Here is a 26,821-nt window from a genome sequence, read left to right as displayed (position 1 = left end):
CCAACAGAAAAAAAGAAGAAAAAGAAATAGAAAAACAGCTTTCAGAGAGAGAGAGAGAGAGAGAGAGAGAGAGAGTCATATGGTTTAATGGTTTTACGACTGGTCGATCTGTTTTTTTGACTTTGAGTTGTACATGTATTTTTCAAAAATGTTCCAAATTTATTTATTCTCGAGAATTGTCGTGATCTCGCTGGAAAAAAGAAGGGCTCACCACCCTTGATATCAGATTCCGATCACCATCGGAAATTCCTAGGGTTAGCAAGAATTTCGTTAAAAAGCAACAGAAATGGTCAATTCCTTCGTCGAACGAGCCACGAGCGACATGCTCATCGGCCCCGATTGGGCCATGAACATCGAGATCTGTGACATGTTGAATCGCGACCCAGCGTATGTTTTCTTGCTCTTCTGTTTTATCTATTTGAATAGCATCTTAGCTATAGTTTTGTGATTATATTATGATTTATGCGAACTTTTGTTCTGAATTTGTTGCCCTTGTTCTTCTTTAGTATGTATTGGCTGTATGTAATTTAGTTGTATTTTGAGAAATCTTGATGGATGCCGTGATACAAAAGGACTTGGGTAACTAAATCTAAAAGTGAACAGGTAGCCTGTATAGAGCTCAATGGAAAATGTGGATTCATGTAGCGGGCCCAAATTGATAGGGACGCAAGGCTCGGTTTGGTTTGAGAATTCTTGATCATTTTTGCATCTCTGGTGGTTGAAGATGTAAGGGCAATTTGCTTTTGTTAGGTAAGATTAGGACAATGGAAAAGATTAGAATTGTACAAAAACAACTCAAAGTTAAGAGGATGGATTCTTGAATTCTGTCCAGAGCAAATGAAACCCATGTGAAACAACACTTGCTACGTCATATAAGAGCTTAATCAAACTCAACAGTCAAATCATTCTCCGCTTCACTGCCCCACTATTGCTCTGAGATCTTTTAGTAAGTAGAGCTCCAAGCCAAGCATGACATCTAATTTATTGGCTGCTTTGAACTTATCTTCAAGTGCTGATCCTTGCTTTAGTGACCTATTTGATTTCAATCACTCTTTCCTCCATTCTTCTAGCTTGTCCACCATGGCTGCTGTTCCTCTCTCTCCACACGCAGTAAAGCAGCCAGCATCAATTTCCCTATTTTTGCTAGTGTAGATACAGAGGCCTGCCTGCGACAACGAGATTTCTTCATTTTTTTTCGGAAGCGCGAACCTAATCTTTCTTTATTGACTGGATAGGGATACGCATTCTAATCATTGATCTACTGATTGAGTACGAACGAGGAAGCTCTTTATGTTTTAAATGAAAATGAATTTCCACGTGGACATTACTCCGTTCTTCTTGCTCCGCCAATAAGCTCCTGTAGCAATAGTAGTCCCAGTGTTAGCATCTTAGGAACCTTGCTTTTCGCCTGCGCCATATGTACTGAGATTGTTCACATAGGTCAAACGGTACAACGGCCCGAGTGACCAGACTACAGATCTTTGAGTAAAGTTGCAGAATCTCATGATTCTTATCTGTTTTGTTTTCAAGTGGAGAGTTTTATTTCTCGCCATCCATATGTGGTGAATAGAGACTGTACGGTATTTTTTGAATTGCGTTATTGAATTCATCCTCCCATTGTTGGAGTTCTTGTTACGTCTTCTATCCTCGAAGGATGAAGAAAACCAAAGACAGAATAGATATTGTTGAGGTTCATCTACCTGGCTGCATAGCAAACAATAATAATAACAATAATCAAACACACACACATTTACTTATCCAAAAAAAAGAATCAAACACATACACCATTCTATTGGTCTGTATTTCGTTTCATTGTTTAGGGACATGGGAGCCATAGGGTAAGGGCGCATTTTGGGTATAAATGGACTCGTGGGGCCAAAAAAAAGGGTGCCTGCTGAGTTTTCCCTCTAGAACTTCCTAAGTAGTCGTAGTTGAGTAAACTCCATCGGAGGGTGGAATAGGTTCCATATCATCAGCTCTGTTGGACATAGGCTTGAGAGGTCGGTGTTTACCGTGTTTTCTAGCCCTCTTTTTCAAGGGTTATGTGGGGTGGTGTTCAATATGCACCTTCTAATTCTCTCGGATCTAGGACCGGCCCAAGGGTTTTTAGTGCCCAAGGCCTAATAAAAAAAAGTGTGCCCTTAAAGAGTACAAATCTAAGCACCCTCGGTCTGCATAATAAGAGAATACTTACGGATTTGAAGCTTTGCAAGCGAATGAGAGAGATATACTCTTAAGACTCCGCAGTGTGTAGTATATACTGGTCCTACATTTCAATTTCCAATAAGCTTGAGCACAAATCAAGTGAGCGGCAACAACAACATAGAAAACCACATGCGTTGAAAGCCAACAACAAACAGACAAGGGACCACACAAATCTTACATTACTCAAAGAAAATTATAACGTAATGAAAAAAGGCAAATCTACTATATAGTAATGAACTGATTATTTTAGTTAGTTACATTGATTTAGTAAACAAGCCGACAAACCCTATACCATTTCAATAAGGGGTGGGTTTACCAATTACCATCGATTAGTTAGTTACAATGAACTGATTGCCATCGATTTACCTTGGCGTGTACCACTGTTCTTCGAGTTTTGTGGTGCGCGTTGATCTTCTTCTCTTGATTTTGCCAGTGTTCTAAATGGCCGCCTAGGCGCTCTGCGCCATGATTTCACCCTCGGCGGCTCATTCAGGGGATAGGGAGATTTGGCAGAGTTTGGTGGCTAGGAAGCTAGGCGGCTAAGGGAGATTTGGCGGAGCTTGATTGCCTTAAATATATCTAAAAAAAATATTTTGGAAAAAAACGCCGAATCGCTCGGTGGTGCCTAGGCGCTTGCCGCCGCCCGACTAGTGCCGAGCGCCATTTAGAACACTGGATTTTGCCAAGATCGTCAAGTTTTTGGGGTGGGTTTGGGGGGAAACGATTTTGGGGAGGTGTTATTCGGCGATTTGGGGGAAATAATTTTGGGGATTTAGTGGGAAGGGCTCTTGGGCTTATGGGATGGTGGGTTGGGCTAACTTATTACCTCTAATTGGGCATTTTTTTTTCATTCAATTGGGCTTAAAACTACTCAAACCCAAATAATAAAAATATTGGAGTGCCCCTAAAAATTGGAATTTTTGGGATGCCCAAGGCTTAGGCCTCTTGGGCCTTGGGGTTGCGCCGGACCTACTCGGATCCTTTGATTGGGTTGGGTCAGGTCCTCTTCCACCTAGCTCTACAAAAGAACAACCGGTTAGTGCCTTTTGGCTGGGGTGGTGTTCAATCTGGAACTTCTAATTCTCTCGGATCTTTTGAATGGGTTGAGTCAGGTCCCTCATACACCGGTTAGTGCCTCGCCAGATGTTGGCCGAAAGGCACTCCGATGCTTAAGTCAGTCCTCAGCTCACAAGAGAGGAGGCATGAAACTTTAGCTAGGGAAAGGCATACCTCTTAGGGTTTATTATTGTAGTATTTATAGGAGCACCCTGCCTCGAAGATCAACATGACTCGTGTGGGCCTCGTGCTGAGGTGACGTCACCCACAACCACTCCTCAACTTCCACTTCCTGACCAGACGCCAACCAACTGGTTTGTGAGAGTGTATGGGAATTGGAAGTTAAAGTATTGTATATGGAATTTGAGCAACTACTGTATAGTATGAGGTTAACCTTTTGAGCTACATGATTAGGCTATAAGGGTTAGCAGGTTAGTTGATGCGAGCCATTACAGGTGGTATTAGAGCCTACAGCAACCGGAAGTGTGGGGCTGGTCCCGCATGAGACAAGCTTCAAAAGCTTGACGTGTTTTAAGTGGGCACTTGTCTCATATCTCTTGGAGGGTGGAAGTTGTAATCCCAAGTGTGGGGGATTACAAACTATTGTTCCACATTGGTAGGGAATCGAAAATGGAAGTGTTATATAACAAATTTTTAGCAGCTACTATATAACTCGAGATTAACTTTTTGAGCTAGGTGATTAGGCTGAGGATTAGCAGGTCAGTTGGCACGGGTCGTTCCAGTGTATATATCGGCCAAAAGCTTAATTTGATATTGAGCACTCCAATAGGCAGCTTCACAATTTTCCATGAATCATATGTACAATCTCCACATTATACCAATTGTTTATTTTAACTTATTTTTCCTCCAATAGTTCTTTCCCTTCTTGGTAACTCCTCTGGGTATAGCTTCAGACCTTAACATTTACATCAATCTCACTAGCACAATGTGCAAGATATTAGTTGCCTAGGAATGGTGAGTGGTGACACCTAGGTGTTTTCTGTCGAAGAAGCTTAGGTGAAGATAATCTGGGGCACAACATATATTTTCTAGCTTTGGCAACATGATCGTTGAGAATTTGGTGAAAGAGTTGGGTATGGCTGGATCTTATGAGAAACTTGCCTCTCCCTTGATTCAGCATAGCTTTGATGAAAGAGTTCGAGTTCAGTTTGGCCTCTTTAATATCATATTTGAGTTTGATGAAGTCTCGGAGATGCCCTTTTTCGCTATTAAATAGGCAGGAAGCGCGGAAAGGTTATGCTATAGAAGCAAAGAGGTTGAGTGTATAGTGGCATATCACAAAAGGGTAGGAAAAACCGAAAAAGTAGTTTCAATGGAGAGCGATGTCTGATTTTTTTTTCCTCGTATTTTTCCTTATTTAGGTGAAAATAGTGACCGGCAAGGATTCTTTAAAGCCATTGACATAGAGTTATTGTGAAGCGAAGTCCCACATTGCCTAGGTACCAAAGTAATATGAAGTATATAAGCGTGGGGGCACCCTCACTAAAATAGCTAGCTTTTGAGGTTGAGTTATACCCAAGTCTGTGTAACATGGTATCAGAGCTAGGTACCAAAGATCAGTAGGTTGCGTGTCTCTAGCCTGCATGCGGCAGTTGCTGCCGAGTGAGCACGCTGCATGTGAGGGAGGGTGTGAAGCGAAGTCCCACATTGTCTCCTGGGTACCAAAGTAAAATGAACGCGTGAGACGCCGAGGGCACCCTCACTTCAATTGCTACCTTTTGAGGTTGAGTTCTACCCTGTAACAATCCCCACCGACTTTGTCATATATTCTGAAAAGCCATAATCACCTAATGAAATGTTAAATTCTTTAGCCAAACCATATAAATACGGAGAGTCATGCTATTGCACTTCTTGCTCAGTATGATACCAGAGATCTTTTTATGGCGATTGGTGGATTTTTCTTCTATCCCATTCCTCATTCGATTGAAAATTGCGGCGTTGATGACCTTATAGTAATGACTCTAGGACCTACTAGAGGAACTTTTCATTTCTCATCCTATGTATGCTAACACTTTCTGTCAGCCAGGTTTATATATCAAGTGTTGTTATTCGCTTTTCCTTTCTCCATTTGACCATTTCTCTAGTGAGGATTTTTTTGCTCTATATATATGTGACGTTGGTAGTTAATCGTGATTCTTTTGGTACTTAATTTGGCTTTGATTTACCAGGCAATCAAAGGATGTAGTAAAAGGCATAAAAAAGCGCCTTGGAAGCAAAAATCCAAAGGTTCAACTTCTTGCCCTCACAGTAAGTTCTGAAAGGCTACATTTTCTATTTTCCAGTGATATGAATGTGTCTTTTCTTGGGAATATCATTCTTCTCTCTGCTGTTTCATCCTGCCGTTTTCAATTCTTTGTTGCGTTTTATTTTCCTATGCGATGTACCTAGTTTTCAGGCTTTAGGAATGCTTCAACCCTTTCTAGGCTAACGTTGTGCGAATACAAATGCGATTGTTCTGTGATTGTTGTTTTGGTTGGTGCTAGCCGCTTAGGTACATAACTACATGCTGTCTGGGTTGAAGTGTACCAGAATATGAAAACTTCAATTTTTTCTTACTCCAAGTCCAGCCTGTATCCAAAAAATTGACCGTAGTCTATATTGCTAGTGGTAGTGATGTTTCTATTCCCATTGTTGTGATCTTCATAGGAGCTGTAGATTTATTCAAGTGATTAACAGAAACACAGGAGGTGCAGGAAAATCTATTTTGGAGTAGCTTGAGAAAGTAGACACAAGCTACATCCTTGAAACACGTAGATGTATGGGACAGGGTTAATAAGACCCTTTTGTAAGGTGACAAGTCTGCTCGCAGTGAGTCTAGTGATTTGCATGCGAACCCAGGAGAAACTGGAAGTCAGGCCTTCGCTTATGGTTACTGGGTGATATCAGGACCTTAAACATGTTCTGGTTTGATTGATGGCAACAAAAGGGCCACAGAGAACTATGATCTTTGTCTTTGTAGATGGGCTTTGCGTTAGGCTTGCCAATAAGGCTATCAATCCTTATTTACTTCCACCAGTGTAACTAGCTTAAGCAAGCCCGATGCCTCGTTCAAATAAGTTGGCCTCAGCTGTAGGAACTACATTGCAACTTGAGATGAAGTATTCGATGTCTAGTTTTAATTGGATGAAATGCAACATTCTTCTGTTGTTTGCACAAATTGTCTTAAAGAGGCTATTGGTTTACTTGGTCTGGTTACCCATATTCTAGCTATTGGAGACTGTCATAAAGAATTGCGGGGACCTTATCCATATGCATGTCGCGGAGAAAGATTTACCTCATGAGATGGTGAAAATAGTGAAGAAGAAGGTTAGAATATGAATTCTACCATTTCTTTCTCCTCTGATATCTTTTTTTATTCATTATTTCCTCACACAGTTTTTTGGTTAATACGGTCTCTTATACATTAATTTATTTGTTTTCTTAGCCCGATTTCCATGTCAAAGAGAAGATATTGATTCTAATTGATACTTGGCAAGAAGCTTTTGGGGGACCAAGGGCAAGATATCCACAGTTCTATGCTGCATACCAGGAGTTATTGGTAAGTTGTGTTTAAATAAATATGTCTCACGTGGAGAAGTTGTTAATAAGAAACTCCATTCTGTTAGGGTATCATATTCTTATGTACATTTAGAAGATGGGACATTGCGACTTAGTCGTTTTACTACTAGTTTTTCTTTGTTCAATCGGCTAGTCATTTTTCTTCTTTGTCACATATAAAAGCTATTGGGTCACCAGTTTTTTTTAATTGTTTATCGAAAATTTGCTTATTGGTTTCAGCGTGCTGGGGCAGTATTCCCTCAGAGAACTGAAAGTTCTGCCCCTGTTTTTACACCCCCACAAACACAGCCTCTATCTTCATATCCACAAAATGTTCGTTCTGCCGAATTTAGGGAAGAAGCGGCCGAGTCTTCCGCGGAAGCTGAGTTTCCAACATTGAGGTATGTATTAAGCCCTCCTTTCTGTTTGAAAATAAAGGCAAATCATCCCCATCCAATGTCAGTGTACCTAACTGCCCCCAACTTTCAGCCAACACATACTTGTCTAGTTAGAGCTTCTTTCTGAGTTTGCATGGACTTTTAGATCTCATGCAATCTTTTCTTATTTGCATTTGGGTGGTTAAGTGTTGTGGTGCAACTGTGCAAGTGTGTGCATTTTTGGTTTTGATTAATTTTGCAAATCTTTGCCCCGATAAACTTTTTGTGGATTTGATGAAAGGGGATTTTACATTAAACATGTTTTGCTTCTTCAACCAAGTTAAATATTATTGAGTATGGCTATTCATTTTTGTTTGATAGCTTGACGGAAATTCAGAATGCTCGTGGTATTATGGATGTCCTCTCAGAGATGCTAAGCGCATTAGATCCAGCGAATAAGGAGGTATATTTCCAATGCCTCTGATGTGAAGTAGTTCTCTTCTTTCTCTGATGCAAGATCCTGTGCGGAGTTATACTGATGATATATTTCTTTGTAAATGATCCGCATGTCCAACCGATTGTGCCGTTGTGGGCCTTTTGGAATTGGTAACCTGGGTTTAATCAGGACCGATATTTTGCTCAAGTTAACAACTCGTTCTGTCAATAGCCTCTACCAATTACTAAATTGTTGACCAAGGTTAGGCTCTTTGTGTGTGAGAGAGAGAGAGAGAGAGCCTAACTGCCTATTACAGGAAGGAGAAAGAGAGATTATAAGAAGTATAACAACTATCCTTACTATCTTAACTAACTCCTTCCATGATGAGAGATAGAAAGGGGAAGGACTCACTCTAGTACTTACTAAAGGAAGGAAGAAAGGACTGCTTAGCGCTAATTGCTGAATCTGAAAGCACTCGCAGTTATCTACTAGATAGAACTAGAATAGAGGACAAGCTAACCTCTTGAAAGTCTTTTTTTTAGCTACTATCCTTACTCGCAGTTAGCTACTAGCCATCCTATCGTAACTAACACCTGTCTGTACTGATTGTTAGTTGCGCGGTGAATTTCAAACACAAGAACGGTTGCTGCTCCGATACTATGTTATGTTACATTGTTGACCACCAACTCATCTAAAACCTTAAGCTGTCAGAGCGGGACAACTTTAGTCCCCCTACTCCACACCTCCCACCTCACATCCCACGAGCACCTTGCCTCGTATCACGTTTGTTCTTATTGACTAGTTCATCTTTTGGATAACTTACATTCTTACTTTGCAGGGGCTAAGGCAGGAAGTTGTGGTTGACTTGGTGGAACAGTGCCGCGCATACAAGCAAAGAGTGGTGCACCTTGTTAACTCGACTTCGTAAGGCCTTGGATTACTTATCACACTACCTGTCACTATGTGTAATGAACTTGCATGTTAAATTGTAGTGTTATTACTTTTTTCTCCTGCTCTACCCTCTTGTTCCTTTCTATGGTGTAACAAAAGTTGGCCTGTCCATGAGATGGGTCTATCATCTGCAATGCCTCCTTCTTGGCACCCTCCCCCCCTCCTTTACCCTTAAAAAAAAAAAAAAAAAAGGGAAAGGAACTTTCTGCTGACGATAGTATAAGCATGCATGTGATGTCCTCAGTCCTCCCAGTGTAGGTACATAGTTGTATGCTATTCAGTTAGTTTTTCAGCTAGTCATTATAGTGGTTGTCAAACCTTTATGGACCCTATCGAACTTGTTGGACATCACTGCATTCCATTCCAGTTTCCAGAACTTTCAGAGGACCCAACCTATCAGATCAAGCTTGGATTATCTAAATGCCTTTGCTTGGCACACTATCTGTTTATTTCAGATGGCTGAACTTGCTAGGTTATCCAGAATTAGTAGGTTTGATTTTGCTTCTTCTGTGTATCTATTTTCTTTGCTCATAACTCGAGTGCTCAAACTTTGGGAAGAGAGTACCTGCTCAGGGGTGTAGCTTCTTTGAAAATCAACTAGCTGCTTGTATTGAGATCATTTGGGGTTTAGGTGGAGCCTGGAGGTTTTCATTTCAGTCCCTTAGAGTTGGAAAGCTCCGTTTTTAACGCCTGGGGTAAACACCTCTTGGCCTTGTAATCATTTGGTAAATGATGAAATTTTATCGATTTTATGCTGATATCATGGTCGGGGTTTGGGTTGACATTTTATACTCATTGGCGGAGCTACTAAGTGGCCCGCCCCCCCGCCCACAAAACACCCACTTTTTTTTTTTCAAATAATTTTTTTTTGTGCCTCATTGGATATATATCTTTTTTTTTTCAACGCAAGGGCTGTCCGGGCCAGCTTAAACGTGCACCTCTATTATTCTCCTCTCCGGTTGGGTCGAGGGCAGACCATCCACACTAGGGCTAAGGGATTCACGAGAATCCCTCTTGCATTTCTGGACTAATCTTTCTTATTCACATAAGTTTTATATTTCATGTAGATCAATTAATTATTGAGGAAGCTTTGAACGCCAACATTTTATTGGTCCACTACGTAAAGTTCTGAATATCAATTTTTTGCATTCAAGAATCATAAACTTTGGCTAAAGTTTAAATTTTATTCTTTCATAGTAATACGATAGCTCCAGGAATTAACAAATGCTAGTCCATAGAGCCCAATTTCGTTTCATTTTGAGCACCCTAAATTATGTAAATGAGATCGTTCGGTAATGACACTGCATGTTTTCCAATGATATGATAGCAACAATACTCGAGATTAATTCTTCAATTTATAAAAACCTTCTAATAAAAACTTGAATGACTGGATTTAGTCTTGAAAAATCACCAAACAAAAATCCCTTTCATAGTTCGGCCCCATCCGATTTCCTTTCCTGGCTCCACCACTATTTATACTTGGTCGTTCGCAGAATCCTAGGTATAAAGTTGCTTTTAGCTTAAGTTAACGTGCATTGCCTTGTGGCTCTCTGATGGAATGCCCTTTTACTACTTGTCCGTGAACCTCTTTAACATACTTTCTCTTGCTCTCTCTCATGAATTGAAGTTTTATGGAGTAAGGTATTTGGGTATTTGCATGTGAATTGTGAATGAAGAAATTTTGTAGTTCAAAAATAGTCGAGTGAATGATCTAGATGCTAGAGCTGACTCCTGATTTCTGTTGCATGGGATATGGTTTATAGTTTGTACTTTCATGAGCCTTATTGGATTGTTAACCACCAATTTAGATGAGTTGCTACTTTATTATTTATATTGTCAACACGCCCCCTCACGTGTAGCTAGACTCTCCTCCATAAGCTGGCTAAACACACGTAAATTTTTAGGCGATGAGGTTCGAACACACGATCTATTGCCTGCTCTGATATCATATTAGATTGTTAACCACCAACTCATCTAAAAGCTTAAAACTGTTAGAGAGAGGGGCAACTTTGTTATTTATATTCTCAACAAACCTATTGCAGTGATGAATCCCTGTTATGCCAAGGACTTCAACTGAATGACGACTTGCAACGGTTACTGGCCAAGCATGAAGCCCTTGCATCAGGAACTAAAGTTCAAGCAGAGAAGCCGAAGCCTGAACCTGTTCGAGCACTGGTTAATGTGGACACTCCTCTAATTGATACTGGAGCCAGCAAACAGTCTGATGGGGGGTAATCAAGTTCATTTGAAATGTTTTCCTTGATATATTTCTTCTGACTACCACCTTGATACGTTGATTATTATTGGTATTTGTTGTCGTCTGATACTATGATCTTAGACATGTAGTGAATCTTAGTTGGGTCTTTGTGGAGTCAATCCAAATTTGTACTAAAACGAACATGTTTCTTCACTTGATTGTCTCAGTTGTGGTATTTGGCCTTTTGGTAGTGTTTACTCATGTGACTGAAATCTACACTTCAAACTAGCACGATTGTTGTGTTATTAGTGACGGTAGTTTTGTTTTGCACAATTTTTTAGCAAAAGTAAAGAATCTAGAAATTTGAAATTAGTTTTCTCACACCATCTGCATGATCTGTGGCCCTTGACAGAGCTCAATGAAGGAAAAAGATTCATGTAGCCAACCCCAAGTAATTGGGACATTAGGCTCAGTTTGGTTTGGTTTGGTTTGGTTTATCTGCATGATCGGTCCTTGAACTTCAGGAAATTTATGCAATGGATGTCCAGAGTTTTTTTCCCCCCTTTTGGCTTTCTGGTTTGATTCTTGCTGTGAGCACATGTTATTTAAATTTTATTCCTTTATAATGCAGCTAACACCTTGGTTTCTCTACAGATCCACCCCCAATGCTGGTGCAGTCAATCAGCTGATGCTTCCTGCTCCGCCAATTACTAATGGTCAAGCAAAAACTCCAACAAAGGTTGACCCAAAAATGGACCTCTTGAGCGGGGACGACTTCAACTCACCTACGGCAGAAAATACGCTTGCTATTGTTCCCGTGGGAGAACCCCAGTCAGCCAGTCCTGTAGCTAATCACCAGAATGCCCTTGCACTTGTTGACATGTTTTCTCAAAATAACAACAATCAACCTTACTCCTCAATGCCACAGTATCAGCAGCAGCAGAATTTTCAACCTCCACAAAACTCGGTTTACCCTAACGGGATTGGCTCAAATATGATGGCACCACAGTATGAGCAGCCATTATACACCCAGGGTGCTAATTCTGCTTGGAATGGACAGATACTGCCCCAGCAGCAGCCACCTTCGCCAGTTTATGGTGCATTTCTAATCCACTCTTATATGTATAGATGTTGATATACATGTGTTTGTGTATTATTTTCTCCCAAAGCTCTCCATGTATACCCTATAAGATTGAGCTCTGCCATGAAAATATGCCCCTTTTCTAAACAGCTAGTTGGGAGTGACAGCTTCTGATCCAACATGTTGACCAACCCAAACCTGTCTACAATTTTTAACAGCAGCCAAAAGGCAACAACTCAAACCTGAATTAAATAATAGGCAACTCGAACCTCTTTAAGGGCTCATGTTAATAACTCGAGTACTGCTATGGGTACATATGGTTTGTACATATCATGCACATATGAGACTTTGTGGGGCCCATCTCGGGTCCCATAGAGATGATTTGAACCGTCCATTATTTTTAAAATATTTTTTGATAGAGCCCTGTAAAAAATCAGCTCAACCCGATATTGGTAAGGATTTTTCTTGAATTTGTTGGGGTGAAATTGAGCAGTTAGGTAGTTTCACCCCTACAAATTCTGAAAAAATTCTTACTGATATCGGGTTGAGCTGATTTTTTACAGGGCTCCATAAAAAAATATTTTAAAAATAATGGGCGGTTTGAATCATCTTTGTGGGACCCGAGGTGGGCCCCACAAAACCCATATGTGCACGATATGTACATGCTCATATGTGCCCATAGCTTTTTCCTATTTCATTAGAAGTAACAAAATATTACTGATAAGTATCTTCCTGCAAACTATTGAATTCAGATTTGAGTTGCCTTTTGGCCGAAGTCCGTAAGGTCTGAAGACACTGACTCTACTGGTTATTCTTCCAATTACTCCAACGGACATCGACAGCCATTATTAGTTACTTGTGTTACACTTTGTTTCAAGATGTCAGGGCCCTTTATGGTTCAACTTATTGATTGGGATATTATTGTTTTGAATAAATGCTTAATAAGATTAGAAATGAAAGTGCATACTTTTTGTTCCAATTTTGAAAACAATCATGTTTATTCAAAAGATGTGGGTTTGTAGGCTTCATGATCCATTTATCAGCATAATTTGGCGCTCCCCTAGCATCATGGCCCCCAGAGCTTGTTAGTCATTCTGTGTGAAAAGCCAGGAATTTGTTTTTTTCATTCTTCACAAGATTTTCATGGAACTTGACCTAAATTAAACACTTAACAGAATGTAGTTTTATCAATTCTCATGACCTGCAGGTGCTCAGAGCAGTAGTTCGCTGCCACCACCACCCTGGGAAGCTCAGGCTCCGACAGACAACAGCCAACTGGAAGGCAGTCAATATTCTCCTACAGCAATGCAGGTTCCTCCTGCGGGTGTTACTCACGCCCAACCAATGCCAAGTGGCATGTACCAAGGATCTCAATTCATGGGGAACAATCAGGTGGGTGTTTATAATAACCAGGGCATCCAGAGCAACCATCAACAGATGGGCGTTTATCCACAGCAAATGCCGAGCAACCATCAACAGATGGGTGTTTATCCACAGCAAATGCAATCTGGGCAGATGGGTTATTATCCTCAACAGATGTATAATAACAACCAAATGGGCGGATACGGGTATGGTTATGGTTACGGTCAACAGCCACAAAATGCTCAGTTCATTGAGCAGAGAATGTCCGGGATGACATTTAGGGATGATGGTGCCTTGAGGAATTCTTCTTACCTGCCTACTACTACATCCTATGTTCCATCAGGGAAGCCCTCAAAGCCGGAGGATAAGCTGTTTGGAGATCTTGTTGATATTTCAAAATTTAAGCCAACAAAAACTGCTCCTGGTAGAGCAGGGAGCATGTGAAAATAATGACTGGATTTGGATATTTTTCCCTCATATTTTTCTGGGTTGCTAATTTGGCTTGTGATTTTTGACTACCTTTTTCTTTTTTTCTTATAGATTTTTTTATTATTATACATGTTCTTCACCTTTGATCCATAATTGAGTTGCTTGTTTTCTTTGGATTTTGTACATTCCTTGTAGAAAAAAAAGGGAGAATTTGCAAAAAATTTCTTTTGACTTGGGTTGGGTAGTAGGATATGGTCTCTTTTCTGTCAGACCCAAATGTGGTCAAGGAAACTCAATTCTATTTCCAGGTAGCAGTGTGGTTTGTACAACAGTCCTACCATAGTGGATTTTGTGTGTTTGATGTATGGACATTTTGCCCGTTAGGGACTTGCAAAATTGAGGTTGCGGAGCTTGATATCTTACAAATATGTGAACCGGGAAAGACGGTCATGAAATAGTTTTAATCCGAGTTAAAATGAAAAAATGTATGTGATTCTTTTCCTCTGATCTCTAGTGTTAATAGTGTGATCTGATTTTGACTTTGTTCTTGGTCTAAATAGCTGGTTCTAACTTTAGGTGTAATTTACAGGGGAATGCTCTCCTTTTATAGGCGTAAGGAGGCAGCCAAATACATCATGCATGACATCAGGGAATCAGACATGATTTACAGACACTACTATTAAACTTTTAGACTTTTAGTAAAAGCAAACCTAATCAACTGTTGGTGTAATAATGGTTGTACGATTAGGTTTGCTTTTACTAAAAGTCTAAAGTGTAATAGTTGATTAGGTTTGCTTTTACTAAAAGTCTAAAAGTTTAATAGTAGTGTCTGTAAATTATATCTGATTCCCTGATGTCATGCATGATGTATTTGGCTGTCTCCTTACGCCTATAAAAGGAGAGCATTCCCCTGTAAATAACCAAGTCAGTAGTTGAAGTTAGTCAGTGTTTGCAATAATATTCCAGTCTCTTGTGATTCTTTGTTGTGTTCTCTTTACAATCCTAGCCTACTTACCTTACTTGCACCAAATAGCTGAAAAGCTCCTCTAATGCTTGCAAGGCATTTTATCTTAAATTCTTCCGATAACCCCCATTCATTAGGCTGTTTTTGGATTTCAGATTAAAATAGGGTTTTGTGAAAGAAAAGAAAAGAATAAAGGATTTCCATGGTAATAGAGTAGAATTCTCTTGTCAAAAAAAGAGAGTAGAATTCATCACATTTTCCCCTCTACAGACAAACACAAATTCAAGATCCAAACACAGCTTTTTATACGGTAAGTTTGTTCGCAGAGATGCAAGCCATGTGAATTATGTCCTGAGGACACGGACAGCTCCTGTACTGAAGAAACTTCTATGTCAACAAGAGCATTTAGCTCAACCGGATGTTTCTTAGAACACCTAAACTTGCTATTCAATGCTTCATTCTGCCTGAAACTCCTTGAAAAAGTTTCTGTGATTGCTGCCGAATGTAAGAAATATGGAATGGCGATGAAATTCTTGACACCTTCAATCTACTTACGTTCACTTTTTCCTTCTTTCAAATTCTGCGCGGTATGCTAAATCACATGCATCAAAAACTCTGCTAAATCAGGTAATGCGAACAACGTATAACCCAACATCAAACCTAATAATCTGCATATACTTCCTCACCAAGAGCATGTAGTTCAGTGACAGAGTTCAATATGGAACTATTATTCATCAACCCTTCAGTTCTCGATTGAAAAAATTGAAAGAAAATTCATTTTCTAATTGCATACAAGGCTTCTCATTGAGCAATTAACAGAAAAACACGAGTCTGAAGCAGAAAAACAAAATCTGTTGAGGTTGATTTTGTGATATGATACCCCATCCGGCGGCAAGCTGGGACAGAGGAGATTTCATAAAGGTGAGGAAATACCTACAACAAAGACAACGAATGAATTAGATAACATTACCAGGATCAGTAACAGAATACAAAAGAGCAACACTTACAGGTAAATAACGGCCTTTGAGAAAGCATGGTTAGAATGTGTTATTGCGAATCAGTTATTCTCCTATCCCACTGGAAGATTCAGGCCAATAAACACGAGAATTTACCGTATTCAATCATGCACTCGGAAAAACAATATCATAAAATATTGCTTTATGTTTATTCAAGTGTTGTAGTCTGAAATTGCAGTGCTTGCGGAACAGCTTTTTAACTCGAGAAATACTAAATTACTAGAGCTTTTGTCAACCAGTTTTTAACAAGCACCCTTAACTCTGCTATATATGTGGGGTTGCAATTTTAACTAACTTGGTCAGTCACAACCAAACACACGACCAGGGCTATGTGTTGGGGTGACCACGGACCTGATTGCTTCAGTTTAGTGGTAAACCAATCAACCAACTCTTACAGATCGAACATGTGAGAACAAAACTAATCCGTCCATGGAACCAAACCAACTCTTAGGTTTGGGATTACATATATGTTAGCTTCGATAGGGCAGGAAGTTGTAGAGTATGATTAAGTGTATTTAAACAGAAAACCTGAAACCTAAATGCATTTGTAGTTATTTGTACTGATCGGTTCGGTACGGAACTGGAACCATTAATGAACTGTTTGAGACATTTCTCCATTTTCTGAATGAGAACCAAAACAGACTACCAAAAAATCAACTGCACTGGCGGATTCGGACCTTTTTGGATGAATTCATGGATTAGTAGTTATTTTTGCTTACCTTTATTTCAATTTATGCCTGGTTCTCATGTACTGCAATGGCTTTTTCTCGTTGCAAAAAACCTTTGAGAATAATTTTATGAATGTTTTCTGATGACTCCACTGTACTTGCACTTCATCGTCCTCCGATGGCAATAGCCACATTGTTGAGAAGTGAGAACTACGAAGTAAAACACATCAACATTGTGCCTACTCACAATTACGCTATATTTGGTGTCGTTTGCACCTTTTTTAAGCCATTTTAACTTTGGTATCATTCGCACTTTATTTTGTGGATCACTAATAACCAATCGTTATAATTCCATGTAGTACTGAAGACCAATGTTTTAAAAACTGGGCCAGACCGGCCGGTTCTCCCGGTTGACTCGTTGACCGGACCTTGCTCCGGTCCGGATGTACACTAGAACCACTATGTTGTAAGAACCGGCCCCTAAGTAGAAAACCGTTCGAAACTAGCGGTTGAACCGCCAACCCAGAAGAACCGGGAGCGGGTTCATCGAACCGAACTGGAAATTTTTGAACTGAAATTTTAAACTTCGGTGACATTCATTGGTACAGCTGGCATGCACAGGCTTACACAGCCCACGTCCACTAGGTAACTTCTCTGACTTGCCTTGTGAAGCATTTATAGATCCAAAGGTCTTTACTGATTCTCCTCCCCACCGATGTGAGATTGGAGCAAAACACATTCCAGAATGCATTAGCTCAACTCCTTCTCTTTTCACTCCAAATAATGACGAAGACTTGTATTTTTTCTATACATTTATTTTTTATATGCTTGTTTTACTTATATATTTTTAATATATTATATATTTGACATAATTATGACATCAAGGTTCGATTCCAGTTCAACCGCGGTTGAACCGGTGACCCGTCCACCCGGTCCCTACTTCGGTTCGTTCACCGGTCTGTTTTCAAAACATTGCTGAAGACTGCTAATGCCATGACAAACATTTATTATGATAAGAGGTCAGCAAGTGAAATGCCCATCTCAACCAACAGTTACGTAACATATCCCTACGCCGTGTAAATCCTTATATTATCAGGTCCATTTTCAACACTTGGTGAATATATGTCAACCAATGTTGAGTAAAGATACTCATACGCCATGAAAATCCAGCCATAATTATGCCTTACTGGATCAAATTTTACCATCAATATGCTACAACGATCTACAATTCAGGTTGGGGGTCTTAGTCTTGAAGATCTAGCCATTAACGTGCTAATAACCTAGGTCACACAAGAACTTAGGAAGTGGGATACCTCAATACCAATAGCGAACCTTCCATAGATTTGAGGAAAAAGAGAGAGAGTAAGTAGAAAGATCAAGCATCATATTTCAAGTGTATTTGTAGCTTACCATGATGTATAGTAAAATGTATGGGAACTTTGAAAGCTGAATGAAGCATATGCTTGAATTACTCCTAGAAAGCCGCGACTACTTTTCTGGTCAGGAAACTTAGAAAAACTTGGTATCAATCATTCATTGTTCAGTGTGAACAGACTACAGAGTGGTACACAGGTTTTCAATTTCGGCATAACTAAAGATGACAGAAATAGGTATGGCAAGAATGCCAAAGTTTTTATATTTCCGATACAACATGATGCCCTTATCAACAAAGGACCATGATGTAGGAATAGATTGTAATTATCCAAATGCAATCAATTAGTCAATTCCATTAGATTGAACATAATGAAGCGCAACTAAACACTTGATTGACATCATATTGTCGCTAGTCCATAAACATGCGTTCCTAATGATAATCCAGACCAACCTGAATTTTTATTTGCATCATATTCTTCTTTCCATCACTTAAATCTATATTTTCCAAACCTCAACTCCAATTCAACCATCTCATCTCCCAACTTACAGATCCTATCCTAGAACAATATTTCTAGAATGCTGAGGAACATTTGATATTCAATCATACCAATATACCAGTAAATATCCACTCGTGGTTTGAATGACTATACCTTGAGGAATTAAACCCCAGCTCTGAGACTCTGCAGAGAGGATCGATCTCAGGCGAGCCGAAGCTATCGCACTGTGCAGTGGCATCATTGAAACCAAGCACCTCACCTCCACCGGTAATCTAACAAAAAACCCATTTCCACCAATAAATAAATCCATAAACTGCACACACCAACATATATACACGCACATATACAACATACATTATATACATATATACATGAGTAATTATTCCATGCCCCTGAGGCACCCGTGGCGGTGCCCAAACTCTTCTCTACACCCCACATTTGTGTGGGCTCCACACGGCAGCGTCCTAGAGGCATTGAATAATTTTTCTATATACATAAGCACCTATACATCTAGCAGGAATGTTAACTTTCAACCAAAAAACAAAAAGTCAAAACAAATGGAGTTAAATTGCCTCACCTGGAAATGGCTGAAATGCGTTTGGACTGATTTAAAGGTTTAGGAAGGGATGCGGCTGATTTTCCATTGAGAGATTTGAGCGAAAAAGATTTGGAAAATTTGGAAAAAATTCTGGAAGCAGACATTGCTGTTGTAGTGTTCATACGGATACGGAGATTCTGCGGAAGAAGAGTGATGAGGGGTTTAAGCAATCCTAGGGTTCGCGTACTACGCATGAAGAACTGTTTGGTTACGGAGTCTTTGTAATCCGCACAGGGTATTAAATCGTGTCCCGGTTTAATAGGACAAACGTCAAACAACAGTTCTAGGCTCTGTTTGGAAGCAATAGAAAATAAAATAAAATAAAATGGGAGAAAAATGAGAGGGAAAATTTATTATTCATAAAACTTAAAATTGTTATTTTCTTCTCTCTTTCTATTCCAACTAAACAATAGGAGGGAATTTTTTTTAGTTTTTCTTTCTTTTCTTTAAGTTCCAAACAGAGAGAGCCACTCTAAATGGATCCGGGTAGCCCGCCCTATGGGGGTACGTTGTAGTGCAGCTGATCCGGTCGTCCATTTCAACAATGAATGACTTGGAATTTAATCCAAGTAATGGACAATTCAGATCAATAGAAGCTCGGATAAAATGTGAGCCGTCCGTGCTTTTTTGTAATTTTTTTTGCCATTCGTTAATCCTAATCTACCATATTCTAGGAGACTTAGGGAGGGGGATGCATGCTAACAGGAATCAAACCCTGCCCATGTGCATGAGAGTATAAGAGAGACACCAACTGAATTTCACTCCACTCCACTTGCATAAACACCACAAGAATTCGTAAGAGCATCTCTCCTCCTTACTTAGATTTTTATCCAAATTTGATTAAAAATTTGGGTAAAAACTTGATTTGGTATTGTGTGTTCCAATGGGTAAACTCAAATCCAAGCACAAATATGCACAAATTTGAGTAAAAACTTCATTAATGGCAATATTGTAAATTTAAAGGTGTGAAATTTGCCTTAAAAAATTTGATTAAGAGTTTGAGTCTTAACTAAATTTGAGTAAAACTCAATTTACTCAAATTTGGTATAGGTTTAGGTAAGGAGTGGAGGAGGATTTTTGATAATTTATACTCAAATTTGAGTTTGAGTCAAGATTTGAGTAAGAAGTGGAGATACTCTAAACACTATCACAAAAATTTCATAAACACCACAAGAATTTGTAATTGAAATCAAAAAATTCATAAATCGCACCACAAAAATTCGTAAATAATATCACAAACAATCATAAACAACACCACAAAACTTATACTAACTTTGAGCTCTCTCTCTCTCTCTCTCTCTCTCTCTTCAAAGTTCATAAACAATGCCACAAAAAATTCATGAACAACAGTACAACAAATATTCATAAAAGTAATCACAAAAATTCATATCAATTTGACCACAAAATCTCATTATACGAATCACAAAAATTCATTTCCTTTGTTGCCCTTTTTTGATCTGTAGGGCATTTTGACAATCCATGTTTGTAAATTTCATATTCAGCAATTCTATCCACTCTTCGAATTTTACTTATTTAATTTATTTAGAATTTTTCCCCCCTAAAAAACGCTCCATTTTTTTGAAGAATGATGAAGTCTTCAAATTTGACAGAAGAATGGGTTAGGACAAGTACACTAGTCTCTCTATCTCACGTTTAAGCAAAAATGAAGAGCCAAACCATGGAAAACTTTCTCTAGCAATCTAGCTTTCTCCAGTAAAAGAATAAAAATAGTTTTCGGTCTCTGCACCCATTTTAATTTACCCGAGAAGAACTTTTTTACGTCAGAGCCGTGAATATACTTTACGGTGCTCAATTAGGCACGTACGGTCCGAATTTTAAAAAAAAATTCACTAGAAGAGGTTTTTAAAATCTGAACCATTGATTGCCGAAACAAACGACTGAAATTGCGCGGAGCCGTAAATAAGTTTCCCTCATTTTATCTCCTCTCTCTCCAAACATTCATAGTCATCTCTCTCCACTCTTTAAAGATGACATTCATTAAAAATGCTATTTTATAAAAAAAAAGAAAGACATAAGATAGATAGCATTGCTGCTTAGAAAAAAGAAGAAGATAGTAGTATTGCTAGGGAAGTGATGGAAAAAATGGTTAGATAGAATACAAAGTCTACACGCGCGGTAACTACTCATTTTATCTAGGGCAAATTTCACTGACACTCTCCGAGGTTTTCCCTAATGATGGACGCCCCGTTCATGAACGAGAAATGATCATGAACCCTCTGGGGTTTCTGGGTACATTTCAACGATACCCAAAAAAAAAAAAGAAGAAATCAACAATTGTCTGTCCAAACATGTAATGAAATGTGTCAAAAGGGACTTATGTCTAAAATTCACCTGTTATGATGATGAAAAGTAATACTAACAAACTATCGACTCTCACTTATTTTGAATGAAGATGACTTCTTATCCATTGAAAGAACTGCTTTGATGCCGAGCAACAAAAAAGAAAGAAAGAAGGGGAATTGCTCTCATAAAAAAGGGTAAAAATTATGAATAGTTCTTTATTGTTTAGTCATTGAAAGAATTGTTTTGATAAAAATGGACACATTTATTACTTTTGGGTCCAAAAATATTAAGAATTAAGAACACTTGTTGTTTATTTTAATAAATATAAAATAGTAAATTTATCAATAGAAGCTATTTTTGGCTAATTCCATCGCGTATTTAGTTAAAAAGTTATTGGTTGGGTGTTGGTGAAATGAACATTGAAACCACAAAACCTAAATCAGTATCTCAAAAGGAGCCAACAATCAAAGTGATCGATGTATTATCGTATGTGAGTCACGTGATGATCGATGTTTTTGTAGGTTTAAATTCTAAGAGTTTTGTAGTCATTTTTCATATGTGAAGAGAGTATCCGTCACAAAATAAAACTTCAAGGGTTCCAGTGAAATTTAATGGTCTTTGGCTTTAATGGAGTTCAATTTTCAATATGTCCCTCAAAGGGCTGTGAAGGGCCAGGCCTTAGCAGATTTCCTTGCCGATCATCCTTGCGTTGATATCGGCGAGGAAACTGACTCAGGACTGAGTGTATTTGAAATCTCACTCACTCCTTGGACTCTTCTATTTGATGGGTCAAAAACTCAAATGGTCTCAGGCTGTGGAATTATCATTATTTCTCCTCAACGCCTGAGAACAGAGCTATCTTTTCAATTCGATTTTCCATGTACAAATAACCAAGCAGAATACGAAGCAGTGGTAATAGGCCTTGAAATCCTTAGGGACCTTGAGGCCAAAGAAGTAAGGGTTATAGGGGATTCAAACCTTGTAATCAACCATTTGGCAGGGACGTTTAAATGCTATAGTGAGGAGTTAGCTCCTTATTACATGCCAACAGTTCAATTAATCCAAGACTTTGATAACGTGACTGTCAAACATGTCTCAAGGAGTATGAATACTGAGGCGAATAGTTTGGCTCAGGCCTCAACAGGCCTGAAGCTATCACCAGAGACGCTTCATAAGATCATTACAGTCCAAAAAAGGCTACTCCCTTCCGTGAGGAGGAGAGGTTTAGGCCTCGAAGTATTTGTTTCAGATCTTCCGATTGAAGAAGAAGATGAGGGTAAGAAGGATTGGCGTGATCCCATCATTGCTTATCTAAAGCAGCCTCACATGGGGGCTAGCAGGAAGGTTAAGAGAAGAGCGTTGAGTTACGTTCTCGTTGGAGATGAATTGTACAAGAAAGGCCTCGAAGATGATTTGTTGTTGAGATGCTTATGCCATACCGAGGCCATGAAGGTAATGGCAGAAGTCCATGAAGGGATTTGTGGAGCACATCAATTCGGAATAAAGATGAGGTGGCTAATTAGAAGGTATGGTTATTATTGGCCCACTATCTTAGAGGATTGTATACGTTTTTCTAAAGGCTGCCAGCCTTGCTAAGCTCACGGCCCAGTACATCATACACCTGCAACAGATTATCAAGCTGTGGTAAAGCCTTGGCCTTTTAGAGGCTGGGCTTTAGATATAATTGGGATGATTTTTTGTACCCTGTTCTGGCCCAGTTGTAGTTCAACTGGGATTGTGTCTCTGTAATTTTTGTTGAAAAAAAATAAATAGTACATGTAATTTAGGACCTGAACAAATTTGAATCTTTACAAATTTCGACTTCGGTGAATGATGAATGAAATATCGCCAGTAGAATTTTTAGTAATCCTACAGAAAAATTGAGTCAGCGGTACAGGTGACCTTGCATGTCATCTTTCGGCTCCACCAAGAAAATGCTATAGGCATCGACCGTCACGTAGGGTTTACTCTGGGTTTTGCACGGATGTTCCGAGCCATTCATTAATTTTTTAAAATAATATTTTGAGTGGCCTTGTGAAAAATCAGCTCAAACCGATACGCGAAAAATCAGTTCAATCTCATACGTGTAGATGTTCGATATAATATGATGAAAAATTGGATAGAGCATACATGTATTGAATTGAGCTGATTTTTCGTGGGGTCTTTTGCAAAACTATTTAAAATTATTGAACGGCTCGGATCACCTTTGATCGGTGCCCATAGAAGGGTTCGGCTCCACGCATGTCCATAGACTTGTATCTGGAATGATTATCAAAAAATGCAACCATCTATTTCTTTCAAATAAAATTGATAGTACTTCAATTGGCATCAATTAACCGGTAAAGTCCGGAATGGTTCAGAAGATGTTCAAAATGACTTGTATCGAAATCATTTTCAAACTTTTCGTCGTTTCGAAGAAACTAAATTAATGTGGAAATGATGTCCCTTAGTAAAAAAAAATTAAAAAATTGATCTAGGGTCCATTATAGAGAACTTGTAACCCAGTTAGTTCACTTCTAGTCTACTAATATAGTGTAGTAAGGTCTTAAGTCCACTTCTTAAAAAAAAAATTAAACCACGACAAAAATGCCCTCCTATATAAAGCTGTCACATAGAGAGAAATCCAAGACAAAAACAAATCTGGAGCACATTCCGTCTCTCTTGCCCGCTCTTATTTTTTTAGGGAGGTCCACTATAGCATTAAATATCTCGATTAGTACGGAGTACTTGAGTCAACGGTTAAAAAAAATAAATAAAGTGTGAAAAAAATAAAGCTGTTGTGATGCATAAATGAGCCCTATCTCCAATTCGTAATAGCGGTGCCAAAAATTACTTTGATCTGAGATAGAGTAGCTACATAAACGATACATGATTGATTATCTTGAAGTTTTTTCTCAAATTCTTTTTAAGTTTTTTCAAGACAAACATGGTTGGTTCATGCCTATAATGGTATTAATTTAATCAGTGTGATTTTATATACTTGCGTGACAAATCAAACAAAATGAATGGCTTGAATAACTTTTTCAGATCTAGAAGAGGGTATATTGTGTGTCCCAATAGTGCTGCTACTCAAAAAAGACCCAGGTCAACTCACAAAAACCTACTAATTTAGTAATTCATTACTTGACTCGGGTCGATTCTGATCAATCACAGCTGCTTGGTTGAATCCAATTTTCAACAAAGCCAAACGGTACTGGGAATTAAAAAAATTCACAAAATAGAGACATCCAAAAAGCTTGTCCATGTGGATATGATGCATACAATGTCCACAACTTTTTGACTTTTGAGAAAGGACCGGACTGGAAGACAGTAATTATTAATTTTTGCATACAGTGTCCACAACTTTTTGACTTTTGAGAAAGGCCCGGATTGGAAGACAGTAATTATTAATTTTTTGGGAGCAAACCACGTGGAGCTTCCTACAATTTAAAAACCACATATTTTATGTGGGGATCATACATTTAATCGTTTACCCTATGAAAGTGTATGGTTGTAGTGGTCCAAGAACCAAGTTCTTGAATACCGACTAACTTCACCTAGAAGACCATCATTTTCAAATTTCTTGATTTCTGAACCAGTATATGGCCTAATTTTTTCCTGACATTTTGACACAGTTTTTTTGGTTGCTCTCGATTAATTAATTTACTAGATTTGGATGTATAAAATTTTTACATCTTATTGTTTGTCTTGATGAAAGTTAAAATCGGAAAAGTTATAATCGAGAAAGGCAGTCATCCTATGGACATTTAAACTTTTTTAATTCTTTTCTTCGAGACAAATTAATGATCATGTGATGTAAAGATTGACCTAAATCAAGTAAAATATAAGACATAACAATAAAAATACCGCGCCAAAAAGTCAGGAAAAAGTTAGCGCAGGGGGCCCTAAATGCATGTTGTAGAAAAGTTAAATATGAAGTCTAATTCCACCCCAAACACCACCGTATGCATATTCTTTCCTTCCATATGCTTGTGGAAAAAACTATACTTCTATCTTGTCTGACTTTTGTGGCCTTTACTGAGAAATTCAATTGTAAGTTGTAGTTCACCCCAAACACCACGGTATGTAATATTTGTCTACCTCTTTATTGTCTGACTTTTGTGGCCTTAATTTATTTTTTGGGAATATATAGTTTCACAATCCATTTTGCTTATTATGACTGTAAGGATGGAACCAGGAGGTCTAGTGGCGGCGACCGCCACGAAATTTTTTTTAGAAATTGTAATTATTATATGTAAAAAAAATTATCCCCAACATATATAGTCTCGCTACTACTAAATTTTTTTTCTTTATTTTTTGTTTTATACGAGTCCTAAATCTTCTATTTTTTTTTTCAAGAAACGTGAACCGAAAAAGTATTTCAAAACTAAATTCAATGAGCTACGTACAGGGTCCAATTTCCCGTATCATGAAACTTGATTTTATGCTTTACTTATCCAGGCAAAGGGAATGTGTAATCTGCAGAATAAGCAAACCATCTTCCTAGTTCAATCCAAGTCCTGTTTTGTAACGTCTCCAGTTATGTACTGTGGTGGTGAAGCAAAACAAAGACTACTCGAGCTCGACTTCTTCTTGGGTCGTTGAAAATTCGTCCAAGGTCGTTCGTTATATGAACAAACCATGTTGGAATGCATTATGAAACACATTAATTTTCTGGCCTTTTGCTTCATAAGCTTAATTATTCTCTGTGGGAAAAAAAAAATCAAGCTACATAAATTCCAATAGGGGACCTGCTATGGGTAGGATATTGCAGGCCCTGCTGTGATGCACGAATGAGCTCCATCTCAAATTCATAATAGCCGTGCAAAAAATCACATTGATCAGACATAGGACTGAGACACGAATGAAAGACGCTGCAAAATTAGATTTTTGGTAGATAAAAATTAGATTAGGGGCCTTGCTCCCTAATCTCACCCATGAGACACAACCTTATTATATCCCTGTAACGACCCTAATTTTTGGTAGATAAAAATTTTGTTATATATTTGAATTTTATTTTAATTATTTAAAATTTGCTTTTAAAATTCCTTTTTAATTAATAATAATCCGTCATAATTAGATTTGAGACTTATAAAATTATCTCTTTTCGCATCGGACAATCTAGTCCTTTTCTAAAGACAAGTATGGCTATAGAAGCACTTATATATTTTCCTAGAGAGTAAAAGAAAATCTTAAATTACATTTCTTGGCTAGATATCCTACTTAGCAAGTATAATTAGCTTCTAACCGATTAGTTAGAGAAATCTAATTACCAATTCAATCTAGTTACATTCTCTTAGCCCTAGATGAACCTTATGGACCTTTCCAACCCTACTTGAACCTTTTGGACCAAAGGAAGTCATCATTATGCTACCAAAAGTAGTAATCATTATGCTTGCCATGCATGCGAACCAAAGGAATATCATAGCCTAAACCTAATTACCCACCAAATTTATTTCCTAGATTCTCCTCTAGGTATATATATGCATATATATAGGTATATATACATAATAGCCTACCCTATTCATGACTGTGCATATATGCACTTTCTAGAAAAATATTACCCAATAGATAATGTTCTTATCAGTACAATCCACCTTTAATCACTACCCTTTCCTCCTAGGCCTAATAGGACCAATTAGTACCTAAGTATGCCTAGCTAAGCGTGTGTGTATATATGTATATATATATATATATATGGGGCCGGTTCCGTAGACACCCAAATAAAACACCCAAACAAACACCCCATCTCAGCCCTTCATTTCAAGG

General features: G+C 38.5%; 2 protein-coding genes across 3 annotated transcripts; one reads left to right on the top strand and one right to left on the bottom strand.

Moving 5' to 3' along the window:
- On the top strand, window positions 1–13,835 carry LOC131315711 (TOM1-like protein 9). Its single transcript, XM_058344913.1, has 10 exons — window positions 1–387; window positions 5,451–5,529; window positions 6,490–6,588; window positions 6,707–6,820; window positions 7,060–7,220; window positions 7,578–7,659; window positions 8,471–8,556; window positions 10,626–10,814; window positions 11,435–11,877; window positions 13,069–13,835. The coding sequence occupies exons 1-10, from the start codon at window positions 287–289 to the stop codon at window positions 13,665–13,667; spliced, it is 1,953 nt and encodes a 650-aa protein (XP_058200896.1). The 5' UTR covers window positions 1–286; the 3' UTR covers window positions 13,668–13,835.
- Window positions 13,836–15,260: 1,425 nt separating this feature from the next.
- On the bottom strand, window positions 15,261–19,029 carry LOC131316613 (protein NONRESPONDING TO OXYLIPINS 2, mitochondrial-like). Of its 2 annotated transcripts, XM_058346046.1 has the most exons (3): window positions 18,749–19,014; window positions 18,325–18,443; window positions 15,261–15,549 (listed from the first exon to the last, which is right to left on the bottom strand). In XM_058346046.1, the coding sequence occupies exons 1-3, from the start codon at window positions 18,961–18,963 to the stop codon at window positions 15,530–15,532; spliced, it is 354 nt and encodes a 117-aa protein (XP_058202029.1). In that variant the 5' UTR covers window positions 18,964–19,014; the 3' UTR covers window positions 15,261–15,529. The 2 variants fall into 2 exon arrangements, with proteins under 2 accessions (XP_058202029.1, XP_058202028.1); XM_058346045.1 differs by lacking the exon at window positions 15,261–15,549 and having other exon boundaries at window positions 18,109–18,443; window positions 18,749–19,029.
- Window positions 19,030–26,821: the final 7,792 nt, after the last annotated feature.

Source organism: Rhododendron vialii, chromosome 2a, assembly GCF_030253575.1.
Source record: "Rhododendron vialii isolate Sample 1 chromosome 2a, ASM3025357v1".
Lineage (NCBI taxonomy): Eukaryota > Viridiplantae > Streptophyta > Magnoliopsida > Ericales > Ericaceae > Rhododendron > Rhododendron vialii.
Note: the sequence above shows the minus strand (reverse complement) of the source record. Positions and strands in the feature narration are given on the sequence as shown.

What these genes read in the sequence shown, in the direction of transcription:
- LOC131315711 (XM_058344913.1), top strand. Translation starts at nt 287, where the DNA reads ATGGTCAATTCCTTCGTCGAACGAGCCACGAGCGACATGCTCATCGGC. An exon ending in ATGTTGAATCGCGACCCAGC is followed by an intron (nt 388 to 5,450) that starts GTATGTTTTCTT and finishes TTGATTTACCAG; the next exon opens with GCAATCAAAGGATGTAGTAA. An exon ending in CACCTTGTTAACTCGACTTC is followed by an intron (nt 8,557 to 10,625) that starts GTAAGGCCTTGG and finishes AACCTATTGCAG; the next exon opens with TGATGAATCCCTGTTATGCC.
- LOC131316613 (XM_058346045.1), bottom strand. Translation starts at nt 18,963, where the DNA reads ATGCGTAGTACGCGAACCCTAGGATTGCTTAAACCCCTCATCACTCTT. An exon ending in CGCATTTCAGCCATTTCCAG is followed by an intron (nt 18,444 to 18,748) that starts GTGAGGCAATTT and finishes GTTTTTTGTTAG; the next exon opens with ATTACCGGTGGAGGTGAGGT.